The 22,227-nt window shown below is 37.5% G+C and overlaps 1 protein-coding gene across 1 annotated transcript in view; it reads right to left on the reverse strand.

The window, feature by feature from the left end:
- LOC123270126 (LIM homeobox transcription factor 1-beta-like) overlaps positions 1 to 18,972 on the reverse strand; it is a 134,110-nt gene extending 115,138 nt beyond the window's left edge. Inside the window, exons 1-2 of the mRNA XM_044736064.1 lie at positions 18,843 to 18,972; positions 6,814 to 7,119 (exon numbers count right to left, since the gene is read on the reverse strand). Coding sequence (XP_044591999.1) covers positions 6,814 to 7,119; positions 18,843 to 18,972 — 436 coding nt within the window. The remainder of the gene's footprint in view (positions 1 to 6,813; positions 7,120 to 18,842) is intronic.
- Between the last annotated feature and the right edge of the window lie 3,255 nt (positions 18,973 to 22,227).

The raw sequence follows: 22,227 nt of genomic DNA on the forward strand, positions 1-22,227 counted from the left end.
TTTCGAGCTCTCCGAGCTCAAAGAGATAGCTTTGCTATGCTATTGAGCTCTTCGAGCTTAAAAGTCTTATCAAAATTCGATAAAACACGATTTTTCTAATTTTCAAACTGCTGTAACTTTTTAATAAATTAACCGATTATCACGCAGTAGGCGGCGATCGATGTGGGATTTTAAGTTTAAGAGCTACTAAGTTTTTGAAGTTGATCGGTTAAGCCAATTCGGAGATGTTTAAAAAAATGAAAAAAAAGCAACTGTTTTTTCACTTTTTTTGCAATTTCTCGAAATCTACTTGTCCGAATCGGTTCCATCTTACGGGAAATCTAAGTTTGGCAAAGCCTTTTCGAATGACACCAACCGTGATAAAATCGGTCAAGCCGTTCAAAGGTTACGAGCGGTTTACACACACACACACACACACACACACACACACACACACACACACACACACACACACACATTCAGGCGTACGGACATCAACGTGAAAATAGTCAGGAAAGCTTCCTAGGATCTCGAAACGTCGAGATCCGATGAAAACTCGATTTTCGAAAAACAGGGTAAAACCAATAACTTCCCGATTCTTGAAAATTTTTAATTTTCTTAGCGGGAAGTTAAAAATTTAGTGGTGGACCACCCTTAACACTCAGGAGTGTAAAAATTAGCTATAAACCTATTTTCATACCTACTGAATATATATATGAAATTTCATCAAAATCGGTCAAGCCGTTTCGGAGGAGTATCAACACTTAAACTGTGACACAAGAATTTGATATATTAGATTAATTATCAATATATATATATATATATATATATATATATATATATATATATATATATATATATATATATATATATATATATATATATATATATATATATTTATAATGATAATTTCTATATCTAGATTTATAAAATGATGTATACATGAAATCGCAAAAATGATCCTACGAAATTTTTAAGGTGTTCCGTTGCTTTAAAATTTGCAATATCGTTAAAATTAAAAAAATCATAGAGGTCAAATCAGAATTGAAACCTCAAATTTTGATGGAATTATTTGTTTAGTATGTGTAACTATATATTGCTGGAAGGCCTGGGTATCAATTTTTATACGCGACGAAACTATTAATTTTTGTGAAATTCAATTCTTCTATAAGTTGATACATTTCCTATTATTTCATCCGCAAAACGCTATAGATTGAAAGAATATTAATCATTGAAGTGATTCATGTATAGTTATATATGATTTTCGTATAGTTACACTGGTAGAAGGATTTGTTTACATTCATTAAGCTTTATTAACTGTTAATAAATGATTTTTTAACATCATAGGATTTGATAAATATTTATTAACAGTTAATAAATTATTTATTAGATACGATTTATTAAATGTTAATAAATATTTGTCAACTGTTAACAAATATTTATTTAAAATAAATAGCAATAATAGCATTTTTTTGACACTTTTTATAATCCTATAGCTAGAATACAGGATAATAATTCTATTCACTAAATAAATTAACGTTTTTAACATTTAAAATTATAAAAGATAATTATGAGCTGTAATAGAATTTGGTACTCTACAATAAACGTTATTATAATGTAATATAATTAATGCAAATAATTTATGAAGAAGATTTTTGTTTATAAGTGTTCAGTGAAGAAGAATATATGGCGAGGCTTTCGCCTACCTCCGAAGAGGCCGTTGCCTGGGCTCAAAAGAGCTATACACGCACGTATATTTGTCCTACTCCCACCATGACGAGAACACAGCCCAGTTCGCGGACAAGGAAAAACCGCCGTTCTCTTGTGTTTATACACATTCATTGAACAGCTGCAAGAGTTGCGTATAATTGTAAGTGTGTGCAACTCTCATCGACTCCTCTGGCAACTCATTCCCCGTAGGCACATCGAGATGTACCCACAGGATATGAGCAGTATCCAGCGGGGACCACGGGGAGGCGGAGTCGATTGAAGACCATGTTGTTTGTGTGATGTGTTGTGTGTAACATCTGATTTTACGTGTAAGTGTTTGCGTGTGTAGGGTGCCCGGGCACTTGTGTTATTTGTGGTCATTTTCCCTAGCTTATTCTACGTCAGTCATCCAAAGCTTTATACTGTCCTCACAATTGTGTGGAGCATATCGCTTGTGCCTAGGCGCTCCGACTCTACCTAGGTGGATGTCTGTTGAGTCTCGTCCCTAGTCGCGTTTTCATTAGCTAGCTGGGTTTGGAGTTTGCAACACATTACTACTTTACTGAAACCTTTTAAAAGCTTGAAGTTACTTTGGGATGTGGCAATCGCACGCGCAACGCTCGCCCACTCCGCGTTCCCACCCCATATGTCCTTGAGCACCTCACGCTGAGGCTTGTACTCATGGCATTCAAGCATTAAGTGCTCCACGTTGTCGATCCTTTCTCCTAACCCATTCTCCCTACACTCGTCGCAGAATTTACTATCCGTATGATCGTACTTGTAGTGTTCAGTGAACAGGCCCAGCCGCGATCAAGTCGCCCTTGGGGGACTCCCAATTTTAGGAGCCGCACCTGTCTACCGCTAGTTCCCGCAAAAACTAACCGCCTATGAAAGCTTAGCTTCACTAATCACGCCATGTCACGGTGGTGTGATTGGCTGATCGCTCCGCTGACATGCACAATCGGCCTTCTTCTCCAAGTCAACGAGGAAGACGACGCATTATCATTATTATCTTTCGCTTCCACGCTTTCATTGCAACAAGTCGCCATTAGTGTTACTTTACTTTCTCTTTTTGCTAACAAACCGCATTTTTCTCATTTAATAAGTTAATTTGCTTAAATTAATTGTTATTAACCCGCTTTAGTTTGTTACATATAAATTGTGTTATTTGTAAAGATAATTCTCCGCTTTTCCAGTGTCGGCAGTGTGCTCAACCACGTGTCAACCGGCTTCGCTTTATTAATCACGCAGTGCTTTATTTATCCGCTTTTATTTAAGCAATCTGCTAACATTTTAAATAAATATTAAGTGTAATTTGTGTAAATAAATTTATAGGGTTTATTTTAATAATATTTCCGCGTTTTAATTGAGATATCCAGACCAAAACCCTATCCTCCACTTTCCCGCATTTTCAGCATTTTACAATAAGCAATCTTCTTATCATATGATATTGCAAGCTAAATAAATTCACTCAACAAAATAATCATTAACTGTTAAATGTTAAAAAATATTTGTTACAATTTAATGAATTAAATAATTGTCTTTAAATAAATTAAATTATCTATAATAAATCCTTCTATCCGTGTGAGTTAAAAATTTGATTGCTATTTATTTCTTTATATTTGTAAATGAAAAATTTTTCAAAATAATTCATAGTCAAGCTTCACATCAACTTCACAGTAATCTCATTACAACCTTTAGCCAGCCTTCTACAAATAAATTCTTTTCAATAACTTCACTTCAGATGTCGGTGTAGATTTATTTGAATTTCTTTAGCAACTTCAGTACAGATTCAATACAGATTCCTGCAGTGAAAGATTTTGAGTGAACTTTGATACAACTTTGCTAAAATCCCGTCAGTTAAGGTTTTTTGACTCAAAATGTGGCTATCAGGGTCACTTCCGAGAAGGCACATATTTTTATAAAATGATGTTAATAACAATAAACAACTTCTCTTGCAATAAAACTATGACATCACAACAAATGCAAAAGTAAAATTTTATTAAATCTGTCTGAGAAAGTAGGTAATTTTTGGCCTAAACTGATAGTGAGGTATGCAAATTAATAATTATGCAAATGAAAGATTATTAAATAAGCTTTAGATGCAATTTACAGAAATTAAATATGATATGGCATTTAATTGTTATTGTACGGAAATACGGTAGAAGTGAAAATTTTTGCGATTTTTAAAAATTTTTGAATTGCTTTCATTTCTAAACTAATCGACATATTCAGCTCATCTTAGAACTTAACCTCAGAAATCGTATTCGCGACTTCACCAACAGCCTGGAGATCAAACGTGTAAATTTGACAAAACTCACACCACGAGGACAACAGGCAGCCTTTTGCGAGATAGACGAGGCCAGCGCAATCATAATCCTTCACAAGGTCAGTAAGATCGGATGGTTCAACTGCAGTATTCACCCAGTTACAAAAGTAGCTCGTTGCTTTAAATGCCATGGTCTTAGGCACCAAACGCGTAACTATACGAGACCTGACAGAAGCAAGCACTTCTATAGATGTGGCGGAGAAAATTACAAGTCTGTAAACTGCACGGAGAAGTCAAAATGCTTCCTTTGTACACCGGACCGTGAAAATTCAAAATTTGGCCGGAAATACCCAATTAAATCTCCTGTTAAAAAATTCTATGAAAATCAAATACATTGTCTCACACCAAAATATCTCTGGAAATGCCTAAACGCAGCCCTTGTTAAAAGCGGAACTCAAAATTCCAATTTTAAAAGGTTCTCCACGGAAGTTAAATTTTGGCACACTCATATATATATATATATATATATATATATATATATATATATATATATATATATATATATATATATATATATATATATATCGGATATAACGTGGCTTGTCACGACGATAACGTTGCCAATTTACAACGGTTATTTACCTAACTCAACATACTTATTCTACCGATCGATACCGAAGTCAAGTTCGAAGATGAGCTTAATCGCTCAAGTAATTTAGCAATGCCACGATTTAAAAATTTTAAAAATTATAAAAATTCATATTGCTTCACTTTCTAACTCGAATAACTTTGGAATGGTGTTACTTATTGAATCTTTATAAATTGCATCTAAAAGTTCTTTAAATAAGCTTCAATTTGAGTACCATATCATACGTGTAGTCTTAAAATTATTTAGAAATGCTAGGATTTTAAAATTTCCAAAATTATAAAAATTCATATTTTTTCATTTTCTAACTCGAATAACTTTGGAATGGGACAATTTATCGAATCTCTGTAAATTGCATCTGAAAGCTCTTTATATAAGCTCTTTATAAAGCTCTCTATATAAGCTTCAATTTGAGTACCATATTATATGTGTATTCTGAAATTAAGTCCTTTTCCGCTATGCCAAATATGAAATTGGCTGTTGCACTCGTTTTTATTCATAATGAATACTTCCATTTCGGTTGCCGAATGACGCTTTTTTAAAATTATTATTTACTAAAGATAATGGTTTGCTATAGATAATGGCTTAATATAATGGTTTAAAATTAAAATCAACATCAATTCTTGCCTTATCGACTATAGCTGGAAATTATATAAATTAACAAAAATCTTATTTTGCAAATTGAAAAATGGAATATTTTGATCAAATTAGTGTATTGTCATCGGTCCTCGATAAATTTACAAAGTTTGAACGAAATTTGGCCGTTTAAAGTCGGTCGAATTCGCGCCCAAAGGATTCGGTTACAAACAAACATACATACAGGTGAAGTTAATAAAAAAGTGTGTAAAAATTACGGTCACCCTCCCTACTCCGGAATTTTTTTATTTCAAACTCGCGGGTCATTGGTGAAATTTTGAAATTAACAAAAAATTACTTGTACGCATTTGTTTACTCTAAAAAAATTCTAAAGAGTTTAATACACACTTGTACAAGCTTAGATAAAAATCATGGTCACTCTCAGTACTTTGGAACCTTTTCAATCCACCCTCGCATGTTAATAGTGAAATTGAAAATTTCAACATAATTACTTGTACGCCTCTGTTCACTACGAAAAAATTCTGGAATATCTACTGCACTCATATAGACTTGGAAAAAAATCACGGTCAACTTTTGTACTGAGGTGATTCTTTTCTGAGCTGAGATAAGTATATAAAATACTTTAGAATGTTTTTGGAGTAAACAAAAGCGTACAAGAATTTTTTTTTAGTTCCTAATTTAGTTTTTCACATGCAACGGTGGATTGACGAGGTTCCGAAGTGCGAAGGTCAACCGGGATTTTTTTCTGTGCTTGTAAAATTGTTTTGTATACGACAGAATTTTTCAGGACTAAAGAAACGCGTTCAAGTAATTTTTTTGTATTTTTTAATATGAAGCCTTGACTTCTAAGGGTGGGACTTGGCCTCCGGTATCCGGAGGAAGTTTTTATTTAATTTTTCATACTTTTAGTACCTTATTTTGCTGTTAGCAATATGTTTTTCTGCTTTCAAGGAAATTGAAAATTCGTTGGCATCCAACGTTCGGAACTTCATGTTCATTAATTCACTCCATGCTAATAGCAAGAGCGCTTAAAGCACTGTTACACATTCTTTCGGATTTTTCTGTAATGGAATCGCAGCTCAAATTTGTCTACTACTGGCAGAAGTCAAAACTTGTATTAATTTTAAATGTTTTGGGCCTCAATTCTCGACTTTTCTAAGCCTGAGGTAACTAGTTACTCCGTGTGGTCGATAAGGTTTAAAAAGCCCACTGTCATAAAGAAAAATAATTCTTGAACTGATTGAAATTTTTCTTAATGACCCCAGGTAATGTACTCCTCTATTGATTTTTGATTTTTTGAAGATCTACTTTAATTGCAAATGGGCGTTGGATTCGTATTAAAATAAATAGGATTAACGAAAAAGTTTGAATGAACTTTGAATTGAAATATAAATGAAATCAATTTCTCATGACAAATTCTTAATAAATTTGTACTTATCTTTTTAATTTGTGTATAAAGCGTCCAGTGAATATTTGTTGTTTTTTCTACATTTAACGAAAAATTATCAGAAAATTGAAAGTATAAACGCTTAAGGCATGCACATTAGGATTTACCGAACTTTTCGATTGTACTGGTAGTGTACACCGATTTATAAGTATAAATATGACTTACTATGATCACTGTGTGGACTATCTGTTCTGCGATCTTCTTTGGATTCTTTGTCAATGCCAGAATCGGGTTTTGTTTTTCTTTGAAGTTTTTTCATTTTAGCTCGCTGATTTTGGAACCAGACTTGAACCACTCGAACACTGAGACCTGTGTCTTTAGCAAGAGCTTCCCGGACTTTTCTACATGGTTTTGGAGATAGCTCGAATGAAGCCTTAAACTGACGTCGTTGTGCTGATGTTAATATAGTTCGTGGTCGTTTTGGTCCTCGACGACCATCACGAGGCCTATTCTCATCTATTAAGTCATCATCTGTAAGAAAATGGACAGAACCACATTTTAATTATAAAAAACTCAAATTACAGTATTTCTGGAGTAAAAGGAAATTAACAACGACGAGGCGCGTAACGCCGATTTTAAATCGAGTTCGTCCCTTACTTTACGTCAGTGTTCCTAGAGATTTTAGCCCGTCTGATCGACATAGCGCCGTGAAATTTTCGCGTTTACCGGAAAATTATCGAATGCATACAGTACAACACTGACATTAAGCTAATATGTTTAAAAATTTTAGAAGTCATTTGATTTTACTTTTAAATCTATGGGATAGTTTAGATGTAAACAAAATCAAAAATATTTTTTGTAAGCATGGTTACCGAAATATTCGGGGTAACGAATAAACATCAATACTTTTTTTTACTATTTATTAATTTATTAAACGTTAATATTGCAATACAAATCATATAATTGTATTTCAGATCTTATTACATTTCAAGTAATATCGAATAAATTTGTTTATATATTATTTTTATGTAATACTTTTAAAAAGTCAAACGTTGTTACTTATAAATAAACAATTATTAGAATAATGCTACCATTAGAACGTTAAGTAAATAAAGAATTTTATTTTATTTGCTTCAATCGTTTTGTATCAAAAATATAAATGAAATTTCTAACACGACGGCACACAAAAAAAAAGTTGTCTGTACTTTTGACCAAACCTACCTATTTTTATGTATTTTTACGCGACGAATCTGAATCTGAAGTCAGTTTTGCCCGTACATTCTCAAAATTTCGAGTTAAATTCAAAAAACCCAAAATAAGGCAAAAAAATGCGAAAAACTGCAGTCACAGCAATGAACAAAATCTTGTGGACCCAGATCGAGTATGATTTTTATGTATTTCAATTCAGTGAATCTGAATCTGAACGTTAATTAGACCGTTAAGCCGTCAAAATTTGAAAAAATAGCAAAAAAACCAAAAAAAATTGCAATAAATCGTGAAAAATCGAAATTATCGATATGAAACAAATTATTTTGATTCAGATTGAGTATGATTTTTATGTATTCTGTGCCACTGGATTTTAATCTGAAATCTTGTCACATTAACGTTCTAAAATTAAAAAATATCTTAAAAAACTAAAAAAATTGGGAAAATTGCAGTTAAAAATATGAGCAAAAATCTATTAAACACGATTGTTAATGACTTGGGTGCATTTTTATGGATGGAATGTGATATGAGAATTGAAAGGTTGACAAAATTTTAAAATCTGTAATAAATAGCATGTAAGGAGAAGGTACGAAACCATATTTTCAAATTTCAGACTGTCGTTCTTTTGTGTCGAATTTTTTCATCTTTACATAACCTGTTTTCTTCTGGTATTTCTCTTGTTAGCATCCAGCAAAAATCTGACATCATGTTGATATTCTAATTTACTCGATTTCTACCCTTCATTTCACTTATGTCTTGATAAAATCGTTTTCCTTGTTCTTCGCTATAGTCTCCAAGATTTTTAAGGAAAGAGGTCGACCTGAGAATAGATGAAGTGTAATTTGAGGTTCCTATGTGTGGTTTACTTTAATTTGAGGTTCCTATATTAAGCAACCTATATTTATTTAATTTGTCACCAATTCTTCTACTAACGTCCGGTAGTTTTCGCTTTTTGAAGTGAAACTTCTTTAGGCGCATGAGGGTAAAATTTTTACGGATGAAACGCAATAATAATAATGATAATATTAGCGTCACGAAGATGTGCAGCGTTTTTGTCGAAGAAGTGGGAGAGAGCGATTGAGAGAGAGTGAGACGGGGCGAACGTAGCATGAAGCACGTAGCTATGGAGCAAGAGTAGGGAGCATGTAGGTGAGAAAGATCGAGAGAGAGTGTGAGATAGAGCGAACGTCGCATCATGCACCGTGCCATGGAGCGAGAGGTGGGAGAGAGCTAGTGAGAAAGATTGAGAGAGAGAGAGAGAGAGAGTAAGGGAGATCGGGAAAAAATACACGCTATTAGTTGATGTATTCGTTTAGTAAATAAATATTAGAACTTTAGATGGCAATACATCAATAATTGATGCATAATAATCCAAACACACTAACTAGAAATTCAGAAACAACAATAGATGCTATTTTTACAAGATATCTAGATAGTGTTGAAACATGAACTTATATTGCATATTTTAGTAATTATAATGCTTTGGTCACAACAATACCGTTAGAAATCGCATCAAATAATATAAATATAAAAGAAATCAATTAAAAATTAGAAAAACGGTTGACCCTAAAGGTTATCCCGGCAACTTCCCGCTAATTTTATATTTAAGCGCTCAAAATTACACTTATTACGTTATTAAGCTCTCCAAGCTCAAAAATATAGTTTTCGTTTCATTTTGAGCTCTCCGAGCTCAAAAATCTGGTAAAAGTAAAAAAAAACACTATTTCTTGAATTTTAAAACTGCAATAACTTTTGAATAAATGAACCGATTTTCACGCGGTTGACGGCATTCAACGCAGTTTTTCAGGCCTCATAAAGAATTTTTAAGTTTTAATCGATCGAAGTAGGAATTTCGATGTAATTCCGAAAAAACATTTTTTTCGGTTTTTTTCGACAAAGATAACTCACGAAAAAATTAACCGATTTTGACCGGGCTCATGGCAATTGACGTGGTTTTTTGATGTTAAGGGCTGATTAGTTTTTGGAATTGACCAGTAGAGTCGTTTAAAAATAATTCCAAAAAAACCACATTTAGAAAAATTTTTTTTTGTAGTTTCTTTGAGATTTCTCAAAATCTACTTGTTCGAATCAGTTTGAATGGTATTTAAAATCTAAGTTTGGTCAAGCCCTTTTAAATGGCACCAACCGCGATGAAACCAGTCGAGCCGTTCAAAAGTTATAGAGGTTTACATAAGGCAACATACACACACACACACACACACACACACACACACACATACAGACATACGGACATCATCGCAGTAACATTCGAGAAGGGTTCCTAGGACCTCGAAACGTCAACTTCCGTTGAAAACTCGATTTTTGAAAAACGAGGTAAAACCAATATCTTCCCGATTTTTGAAAATTTTCAATTTTCTTAGCGGGAACTTAAAAAAATTAAATTTATAATTTGTATTAATTTTCGACACTTTTATTCTTTCAATTGCAATCAAATTAATTAAATTCCCAACATTATCTTTTTTCTCTCTCACTCTGGGTCTCGGAAATCTAGAGCTTTAAAGAGAATAAATATTAACGAGATGTTAAAATTAGTTTGCCAAAGAAGTTTCACTTCTGACATGTGAATCTTGTACGGACGCAGTTTTTTTTATTTTCTAAAAAGTTTTGGGACATATTATTTAAACGTACCCAAGCTGCTCTCTCCGACTTGTTTATTTCTTCTATAAAATTTGCATCTTTAAATAGAGTTCGAATTCGGAGTCCATCTAAAATTCCTTCTTTCAACTCGTAGTGGTCACGCTTCTTAAAAATAACGTAGTGGTCATACGGGGTCTAATTCACCCCATGCACGGAAAAAATTGTCGCTATTTGCGTTCTTTTCAATATTTTCACTCGAGCTGTACATAAGAGTAATTGTTAACACTTCCGTTGAATAACTCAATCGTTTTTTGATTGTTTCATTATAAAAAAAATTGCGAACAAGTCAATTTTCAAAAAATTTGAGTTGTTTTACTAAAAACTTTGTGAAAACTTAATTTTTTAAGATAAATGAAAATAACCTCCGGAGTTATACTCCAAATATCGCATTTTAAAAAAAAAATTGGTGTCATATCGAGCTTTTCAAAAAGTATATTTATTTGTACAATTTTTTTTTTCCTTTAGTTATAGTGAAAATATTGTTTGAGATGAGGAAAAAAAAATTAGGAAAACGGTTGACCCTGAAGGCCATCTCTGCAACTTCCTACCAATCCTATACCTAAACGCTTAGGATTGCACTTATGACGTTTCTGAGCTCTTCGAGGTCATAAATATAATTTGTGTGTTATTTTAAGCTCTCCGAGCTCGAAAAATAGCTCATGTATGCTTTTAAGCTCATTGAGCACAAAAGTTTGATAGAAGTTTGATAAAACACTATTTGTTGGATTTTCAAATCGCAATAACTTTAGAATGAATAAACCGATTTTCACGCGATCGGTGGCATTCGAAGCAGTTGTTTAAGTTTCATAAAGAATCTTCAAGTTTGAATTGATAAAATAAAAAATTTCGGAGTAATTCCGAAAAAACAGTTTTTTTTGGTATTCTTTCGTCAACAATAACTCACGAACGAATCAACTGATTTTGACTGGACTGGCGGCGATCGACGTGGTTTTTTGATGTTAAGAGCTGATTGATTTTTGAAATTGATCAGTAAAGTCGTTTAAAAATAATTCCAAAAAACCACATTTAGAAAAATTTTTTTTTGTAGTTTTTTTGAGATTTCTCAAAATCTACTGGTTCGAATCGGATTGAATGGTATTAAAAATCTAAGTTTGGTTAAGTTCTTTTGAATGGCACCCTTTGCAATTAAATCGGTCGAGCCGTTCAAAAATTATGAGAGGTTTACATACGGCCACACAGACACACACACACACACACACACACACACACACACACACACACACACACACACACACAGACACACACACACACATACACACACACACACACACACATACACACTCGGGGCAGAAGAGATACTGCTACCGGGCGCATCTCCCCGAGCGGATGGGAGAACGCTCGCTGTCCTTGGATGACACTTAATCTCTTAGTTAATGAGGTACAGCGGGTAGGAGCCAAGCAAAATGACCAAACAAAATAAGCTCCCGTGGACAAAATTCCCCTTTAATGGGTTGGTCACACTAACTGACCTAGCAAGACGATTGGTTCCTGCTTTAACTCACTGGGAGTGTCCGGAACCTGTATCGTAGTTTCCGACGATGCAGGCCACGGCTGATGTGAGCTTGCTCTGCCGAGGTGAAAGTTGCAGCAGTGGATCAGGAGCCGGCCACTTCGGGCCTTGATCAGGAAGTACGCAGTGAGTGTTAGAGATCGGAATCTTCACCGCTCCGAGCGAGTCTAGTCCGTCCGTGTATTCCGGGACTGGCTAAGTGTCGGCTAGGCCTCAGGGAACTGGGGTAGGAGTACTATCTCCGAGGGTACACCCGTTCCTAGTAATGGCAACCCGCTCCACTCCGTACGATGCGCTGGTAAATCAAAAAGTATGAGTAACTTACAGAAAACAAACAAGAATAGAAACGGGCTTCACGCTCAACAAGCAGCGATTGAAGCAAGCGCTGACATGAAGAGAACGCAAGCGTTGGAGCGCCTTGAAAAGCTGACCATTGAGCTGCAAGAGTTTGTCCAAACTAAGGTCAATATCCACAAGGAGATAAAGACCAAGACAACCGGTGTAGTCAATGCTCTTGGAAGATTCAAGAAACTGGACGAGGAATGGCAGTCATCACGACGCCGCATTGAAACTGAAATTGAGACGGAAGAAGCAATGGATACTGGAGCTGACGGTAACGGTGAACTTGCTGCTGAGGACAAGGGTGAAACTGACACAAGGTCTGGAAAGAGAAAGGACCGAGATTCGCCAGAGTCAACCGACAAAGTCACAAAGAAGAAGGACTTGAAAAAAAGCCCTCCCCAACGACTGGCAGGGCAGGGCGACGAACCCAAGAAGACGACTGACTGGGAAAAAGTACAGTCTAAGAAAGAGAAGAGAAGGCTAGCTAGAGAGCAACTTTCAAAACAGCCGCCGAAGGAGCCCAGGCCCGAGCCTAAGCGGAAAAAACCACGCAAATGGATCAGACCCGACGCACTGATCATCCGCCCGGCCGAGAAAACAAAGTATGCCGAGATTCTGCGTCGTATGAAGCAGGACGTCCCAGATGAGCAGGTTCGTTTAACTGTGGATAAGATCAACAAGACCAGAAGTGGGGACTTGTTGATTACGATTTCGAGGAAGAGCACTGACAAAGGCCAAGGTCTGCAAAAGACGATCGCGGATATTCTTAAGAAGGAGGCCAAAGTGATTTGCAAAGGGCCACAGGAGACCATCGAGATCCGAGATGTCGATGACGACACGACGAAAGATCATACTCAGACCGCTCTAAAGAGGGAAGTTGGAGAAAGTTGTGAAATCCCACTGGAGGCAATCAAGATCCGTTGAGCCTTTTGGGGTACACAGACAGCCACAGTGTCACTACCAGCAGCTGCAGCACAAAAGTTACTGGAGGGAAACTGCAAAATAAGGATAGGCTGGTCTAATTGCCGAATGAGAGCAACGAAGAGACCCAAACAATGCTTCAAATGCTGGCACTTTGGGCACTTCGGATCGCAGTGCAAAAGCGAAGTCGACCGGTCTAAGCTCTGCATAAGGTGCGGAAAAAAAGGACACAAAATTGCTGATTGTAAAAATCCAGCTAACTATGCACTGTGCTTTGAACGGCACGGCGTAGAAAAGGCGGCTCACCATGCAGGCACGAACAGAAGCCCCATCTTCCAAGAAGCGCTCCAGAAGATAACGAAGCCAAGAACATGAAGATAGTGCAGCTCAACCTCAATCACTGTGAGGCTGCGCATGACCTGCTCATGCAAACTGTGCGCGAATTAGAGGCAGATGTAGCACTTATAATTGAGCCTTATAGACATCTGAGTAACCAACCCTGGGAATCCAACAGCACTAACAAAGCCGTCATCTGGTCCTGCGGTAAATGTCCTTTTCAGAGAACAGTCAACAATAAAGAACCTGGCTTCGTAGCAGCATGGGTAGATGGCCTCCGCTTCTACAGTTGCTATGCACCACCTAGTCTCTCTAATGAGCATTTTGAAGACTTCCTTGATCGGCTAACTGAGGACGCAAGAAAACACTTTCCCGTAGCAATAGCTGGTGACTTCAATTCCTGGGCAACAGACTGGGGCAGCAAGTTCACTAATACACGTGAAAAAGCACTTCTCGAGGCAATGGCCACTCTGGACGTGATCCTTCTTAATACCAGTGACACGCCAACGTATACTAAGGGAGAGGCAAACTCAACTGTCGACCTTACATTTGTCAGCAGTTGCTTAGCTCGAAGAGGTTTTTCTTGGAAAGTATTGAACATCTATACAGCCAGCGACGATAGTGCGATACTATGGGAAATATCAACTGGCCAGAAACTAACAAGAGACAACAGGAGCGCTAGCGCGGTTGGGTCGAAAGTTAAGTCTCTCGACCTCACTGCTTCAGTAGTAGCCTTAGACTGCAATCCGATCATCGTAGAAACTGCTGAAAAAAAGACTAAAGACCTAATGAGAAGAGTCACCCAGCCTTGCGACGCTAGTATGTCTCGGAAACGTCGCATAAATTCAAGACCTTCAGTGCACTGGTGGAACGATCACATTAGCATTCTACGCTCAAAGTGTCTTAAAAAAAAAAGAAAGTCTCAGCGTGGCTACAGACGATCTAACTCCGCAGAGCTGTTAGCAGAGTATAAAAAGGCCCGTCGAGAACTGAACAGAGCCATCAAAGAAAGCAAAAGACGTTTCTGGAAGGAACTGGTCGCAGAAGTCGAGAAAGATCCATGGGACAGACCGTATAAGGTGGTTATGACCCACTTGAAATGCCAACCAATGCCATCACCTACGTGTCCACAACTCCTAGAAAAGATTGTTACTACGTTGTTTCCCCAACAGCTGGTATTCACCTACAAGTTGGAGCAGCTCAATTCTGAAGACATCCCAACTATCACGTTGGACGAGTTGATAGAGGCAGGAAATCGAGTAGGGAATTATAAGGCGCCGGGATTAGACGGAATTCCTAATATTGCCCTGAAATCAATCCTTAGGGCAGCACCGACATTATTCCTGGACGTTTACGATACATGCCTGAAGGAAGGGACTTTCCCCAGAAGTGGAAACAGCAACGGCTAGTGTTACTTCCGAAGGGGAAAAAGCCGCCGGAAGAACCGTCATCCTACCGACCACTCTGCATGTTAGACATGGCCGGCAAGATATTCAAGCGCATAATTCATCAGAGAATAGAGGCTTTAGTCGATCCACTCCTAGCAGAGAACCAGTTTGGTTTCCGAAAAGGACGGTCAACTCTGGATGCTATCAAATTGGTTGTCGATATAGCCAAGGATGCAATCGCCGGAACGAGATGGAAGGGTGGAAAGAAGAAATACTGCTTGGTGGCTGCTTTGGACATCGAGAATGCCTTCAACTCCGCTAACTGGTACTGCGTTATGCGGGCTCTAGATGAAAAAAACGTACCAAGATACCTTCGCAAAATTATAGCGAGCTACTTCACGAATAGGGTTCTGAAATATGACATGAAGAACGGTACGGAAGTGTACGAAATCTCCGGAGGAGTGCCATGGGGATCAGTTTTAGGTCCTCTGCTATGGAACATCATGTATGATGGCCTCCTGAGAATAGCATTGCCCACGGGAGTCAAAATTTTAGCATATGCGGATGACGTAGCTGTCGTGATCGTCGCAAAGCACCTCGAAGAGTTAGAAATGGCATTTGATATTACATTCAGACGAGTCAATTTGTGGATGGACATGATGAACTTGCAACTAGCCAAGCATAAAACCGAGGCAGTGCTCATCACCAGCAGAAAAACGGTAGAAACCATCAAGTTGAGAGTCGGAGAACAAGAAATCACATCACAACCATTTATCTGTTATCTGGGAGTGATGCTGGATGCACGACTCAACTTCAAACAGCAGGTGGAACATGTCAGTGCCAAAGCGTCAGTAGTGAGGGCTAGTCTCGCACGGCTGATGCCTAACATTGGAGGCCCAATGCAGAGCAGGAGGCTACCATTCTCATCAGTAGTCACATCAGTGCTCACTTACGGAATATCCATTTGGGCTGATGCACTGGAAACCCAAGAATCATGGAAAAAAGCTGGATCAATATACCGACTGAGTGCCCTACGAGTAGCTAGTGCCTTCCGCACTATATCAGAAAAAGCAGTGTGCGTCATTGCTGGAACCCTACCTCTTAGAGTTCTAGCAGAGGAAAAACGGGCCCTTTACCAACGAAAAAGGTCAACTGCACTGAGTCCGGAAGAACTTAGAATTGAAGAACGGCAGAAGAGCATAGGCCGATGGCAACTACAATGTGATGCTGCAGAGAAGGGTAGGTGGACGCACCGTCTCATATCTCGGATCGACATTTGGCTTAACCGGAATCATGGTGAGGTCAATTACTATCTTACGCAGATGTTATCGGGACATGGGTGTTTTCGAGAGTATCTACACTGCTTTAAGCACGATGACTCTTCGGAGTGCCCGTCCTGCCCAGGAGCTGCTGAAGACGTGGAGCACGTCTTCTTTGTATGTCCTCGTTTCGATCCACAACGTGAAGAACTGGAGAGGATTCTGAACCAGAGAATGCAACGAGATTCACTAGTGGAAGCAATGTTGTCATCAGAAGCTGCCTGGAACGCTACCAACACGTTTGCAACAGAAGTCCTTAAAGACTTGCGTTCCACCGAAAGAAGAAGAGCAAATAGCAGAAGATAGAAGGAAGGTAGTTAACACCTTAGCCACCAGAAGGAAGAGCAGTAGCTCGATCCTCCCTTCACGATGTAATGCCTTACGGCGGTTTCCATAAGAGATTAGAGGAAAGAAGGAAAAGGGGTTTAGGGTTTAGTGGGTAGGGGCGTTAGTGTCGAGTTTTAGTATGACGCTGCGTCGAGTCACCACATATCCAGGCCAAACAACTATGCCTAGAATCCGTAAAAAGGATTCCCCCCCCCTAAGGGAAAAAAAAAAAAAAAAAAAACACACACATACACACACACATACACACATACACACATCACACACACAGACACATACATACATACATACAGACATACAGACACCATCGCGCGAATAGTCACGGAAGTTTCCTAGGACCTCGAAACGTCGAGATTCGATGACAACTCGATTTTCGTAAAATGGCGTGAAAACAATAACTTCCTAATTTTTGAAAATCTTTGATTTTCTAAGCGGGAAGTTGAAAATTTTCTAAAAATTTGAGCTCTTAATATTAATTTTAAGAGGCGTCTGTTTCCAATTTTTCATTTCCCATTTAAATAATAGCAAAAAATTTTTTTGTATTTAAAATTTTATTATAAATTGATTTTATTTCCCAAAAAATAGGGGTACAAGCGGACTCCCGTTCCGCTTTACAATCAAACTCAAAATCTAGCTTATCACTAATCTTATAATAATCTTATCCTCTTAATACAACTATTTACAACCTGGCGGAAAAAATGAAACGGCTGAACGGCTTAAAGAAAAAACACTGCCCACACAACACACCCATTCCTCCATACTTCCTCTCTCATACCGTGGACTTCCGCTTCCGCTGCACCTTTCTACCTTTAGCTCTCCCCCTTTCCCTCCCTTAACTTCTCTATCTCCACCAGCCAACCCTCTCCTTGTCCATCATCCCCCGGCACTACCTCTCTCATCTCTTCCCACCCTCTTTCTACCCCAAAACCTGAGCACAGTTCCCATATGTGTTCCCACGATTCTTCTTCATAGCCACAGATCTCGCAGTTTTTATTTTTCCTACTCTCTCAGTACCAGCTGCCCTTCAGCCCATCTTCTAACCTAAATTTTGCCACCATTTTCCATCTATCGTTCTCATCGTTCCTATCTTGTCTCCTCCTTTCTAGACTAACTAGCTCATCCCCTCTCATTAATCCTTTTTCCCACTTCCTTTCTATTTCCTTTATCTCCCATCCTCTAGCTTTCAAAAAATTCTTTCCTCTCTGCTTCCCAGCCTTCTAAACCTCTTCTTGCGTTTATCCTTTTTCTCATTTCCATTTTACACCTCCATGATAGCAGACCCCCTCCCCCTTATTCTATCCTTTTCTAGTAACTCCATGCTCTCAACCCTGCTCTTCCCTCCAATAGATCCCTCCAATAGATCCCTCCAATAGATCCCTTTGTAACTTTTCCTTCACCAAATATCCCGCTACTCTTCTTGACACCCCCAGTACCCATATTAAGTACCTTTCCTCTAGTTTCTTCACTTCCTCCCTGCCCTTGCATCACCAAATTTCTACTCCATAGCTGATCACTGACCATATTAATTTATCTAATAGCCACAGTCTTCTGTCCCAATCTTTTCCAAACTTCCTCTTTCCTATTCCCCAAACCTGCCCCAGAATCCTAGCACCTTTCTTGATTTTTTCTTTCAGATGCTCTCCTTGATCTCCATTGGCCTTTATCACATACCCTAGATAAATATATTTATTCACCTCTTCAATTTCCTCTCCTTGCCACATCCAAGTCACTTTCTTTCTTCTCCTGCCTCCCTTCCTGCACCTCATGACTTTTGTCTTTTTCACATTTACTTCCAAGCCCTTCTCTTCCACGTACCTCTACAGAGTTCTAACCATTCCTCTCATTCCGTCCTCGTCTTTTGCCAGTAGAGCTACATCATCTGCGTAATCTAATGAGTATACCTTCTTGCCCCCGACGAATCTACCCCTTCCCATCTTCCTTTTTCCAACTCCTCATCCAGGTACGCTATAAACAATACGAATAGCAGAGGGCTTAGCGGGCATCCCTGTCTCACACCTTTTTCGGTCCAAAACTTTCTTCCACTATCCTTTCCAACACTAACTTTTCTCCACGTCTCCTATAATACCTTTTCGCATCTCTTCACTAGTTCTTCCTTGACTCCTCTCTTCCTTAGCTCTCTACACAACTTTCCTCTGTCCACTGAGTCAAACGCCGCTTTGATATATACGTAAAGAACTATCGTTTTACCTTTCTTTTTAGCAATGTCTCTATTGATCAGATAGTTCAGTACGTAGATATTATCCATCGTCCCCCTTTCTCTCCTAAATCCAGCCTGACTCTCCGGTAGTAGCCCCCTTTTCTCAATATTTATCCTCATCCTTTTTTCCAAAATTCCCACATATACCTTGTACGCAGTCTGCGTTAAAGTGACTCCTCTGTATTCTTCTATTTTACTTCCCTCCCCTTTTTTCACAATAGGCACCACTACCCCTTCCTTCCAATCTTTCGGCCACCCTCTCCCCTCCAGACCCTTTGACATATTCTCCATAATTCCCTCTCTATCTTCTCCCCTCCATATTTCCACGCCTCATTCGGGATTCCATCTTCTCCCATTGCTTTATTATCCTTCAAACTTTTCACTGCTTCCCTGATCTCCTCTAGTGATATATTCCCTTCCTCCTCCTCCTTTTTTTCTCTTACTTTATTTTCCTCCTCCATTATCCTACAGTTTCTCTCTTTTGTCCCTCCAAGCAGCACTTTAAAGTATGTGTCCCATTCTTCCATACTTATAACTCTGTTGATCGGTTTTCTTCTTTTTCTTCCTTCATTTACAACTTTCCATATCTGCTCTTCACTCCTTATCTTTTTTATCCATTCCTCCCATCTCTCTTTTTCTTCTTCCTTTTTCTTCTCGCACAGACTCTTATATCTCTTTTTCTCTCTTAAATACACATCCTTTTCTACTTTCTTATTCCTGAACTTCTGGAGCGTTTTTCTTAAATTCCTTTTTTCCTTCTTGCACTTTTCATCCCACCAGCTGGACTTTCCCATTTTCTTCTCCCTGAGTTTTTCTGTCACCTTCACTGCCCTTCTCGTATTTTCTTTCAGCACTTGCCAATCTTCATCCATGCTTTTTTCTCCTCCGTCCCATTCTGTAAACTCCTCAAATTTCTTTATGCCTTCTTTCGACCATAATCCTCTCACCGATTCTTTATCAGCTCTTCTTCCTCCTCTTCCGTTCCTACCCCCCGTCACTTCGATTCCTACCACCACTGGCATGTGGTCCGATTCTACTCTTTCTTCTACCTTAACTTCCGGGATCTTTTCCTGCAGCTTATTTAAAATTTTATTACTCAGTATCTAATCTACGGACCGCTAATATTGATACTTATTCTCGTAGGGAATCGAACGATCTACAAAAAAGGTCTCTTATGATTTTTTGCTTATTCCACTCGGCTCAAAGTTATTTAATGTTGAAGTTTAATCTTAAATAGTTTATTGGCAATTTCACAATATTTAAAATTTCGATTTTTACGTAAGGGTGAGCGAATATTTGAATTTACTAATTATTTGCCTCAAATTCGAATCAAATTTCGAATTGAATATTCGAATAGTTTGAATAGTTCAAATAATTGAAACGGTTCCGTAACATTTAAACCACAGACATTTAACCGCGACAGTTTAACTGCGATATTTCAACCGGCGACAGTTCAACCGAAGGACAGTTCAACCCAAAGACAGTTCAACCGGCGAAAGTTTAACCGGCGTCAGTTCAACCGGCGACAGTTCAACCGTAGGACTGTTCAACCGACGACAATTCAACCGCGAGAGTTCAACCGACGACGATTTTGAATTGTTAAATCTTATCCGCAAATTTATTAATATTTTAAGTAAAATAAATAATGTGCAATATAATTTACGAATAATATCAATATTTTTTAATTTAATTACAATGTTATTATCGCTGCAATACTGTGGAGATATTGTAATATTCCATTAGAATCATAATTTGTAACAATGTTTTTCAGCCTATAATTAATATCTATGTAAACCTTTCTTTTTTTTTTTAAAGCAATCGGTTTACCTGTATTCGATTGAACTAAAAAACCTTGTGATTATTCGATATTAGACCAACACAGACGCGGGTAATCGTGTTGCGCTTTTTTAACATGGTTTTTGTGTGTGTTTATTCGATATTAGACCTACACAAACATAGGTAATCGTGTTGCGCCTTTTTAACATGGTTTTTGTGTGTAATTATTAAATATCAGACCAACACAGACGCGGGTAATCGTGTCGCGCCTTTTTAACATGGTTTTTGTGTGTGTTTATCCGATATTAGACCTACACAGACGCGGAGAATCGTGTTGCGCCCTTTTAATATGGTTTTTGTGTGTTTTTATTCGATATTAAACAAACACAAACGCGGGTAATTTTGTTGGGGTTTTTTTTTTTTGGGGGATAAAAACGCATTACCGACGTATCTTGTTAGTATAATGAGCTTTTTTTTCATGAGTTTTAACCGGTTGAACTATCCTTCGGTTGAACTGTCGCCGGTTGAAATATCGCGGTTAAAGTGTCGCAGTTGAATTGTCTGCGGTTTAATAGTCGCGGCACCAATTGAAACAGTCGTTTTTTGTTGATAAGCTAACTAATTTTTGAGTAAAAATTAATACGTTTTATTTAATTTGACTAAATTAAGTCTTTATAATTATTTGGTAGTAAAGTCTGCTTATTATTTGTAATAAATATTTCATGGTGTATTCTGACTTCCCGTCTCGGGGCACCACGCCGTTTTGACGTTTCTCCGGGAAAATTCGATTTTTAAAATACATGAAAAAAAGGGGAAAAAAATCATGTGCGTACTCAAATGAAAGATCTCGATGAGCGTTATATTAGGATGAGCTTATATCTTAAAAAATATCAATAACTAAGAAATAATGTTGTATTTTGTCTACTGATAATATTTTTATCGATATAAGCACATTCTGGAGTTATACTTATCAAGACCTTTCATTTGAATACCCACACAAATTGTTTATATATTTTATATATTTCACAAATATGAGGAACATCATATATATAAAATCTTTTATTAAAAAGCTTATGTGACGTTTTCATTGTTGTCGCTTTTCGTTGCTACATTTACAATCTTTTAATGTCTGATCCATCGTATCATAGATCTCATTTGAAAAAACATCGGATTTTCCCGGAGGAATGTCAAAATGGCGAGGTGCCGCGAGACGAGGGGTCCAAATACACCAAGAAATATTTATTACAAATAATGAGCAGACTTTACTACCAAATAATTGTATAGCCTTTATTTAGTCAAATAAAATAGAACGAATTAATTTTTACACAAAAATTCGTTAGTTTATCAACAGAAAACGACTGTTTCAATTATTCGAACTATTCGAATATTCGATTTGAATTTCGAATCGAATAATACTATTTGATTCGATTCAAACACTATTCGCACATTCCAACTTTAAAACTATGGTTTAAAAATGAAAAAAACTTTATGCTCCATGAAGTACCCATCACATTTTCTTAAAAAATGTCAAATTGTTTTTGTAATTATGGATTGAAAATAATATACATTTCATTGCGCTTTAATTAGAGGAGGGTAGGG

Source organism: Cotesia glomerata, linkage group LG8 (genome assembly GCF_020080835.1).
Source record: "Cotesia glomerata isolate CgM1 linkage group LG8, MPM_Cglom_v2.3, whole genome shotgun sequence".
NCBI classification, from domain to species: domain Eukaryota; kingdom Metazoa; phylum Arthropoda; class Insecta; order Hymenoptera; family Braconidae; genus Cotesia; species Cotesia glomerata.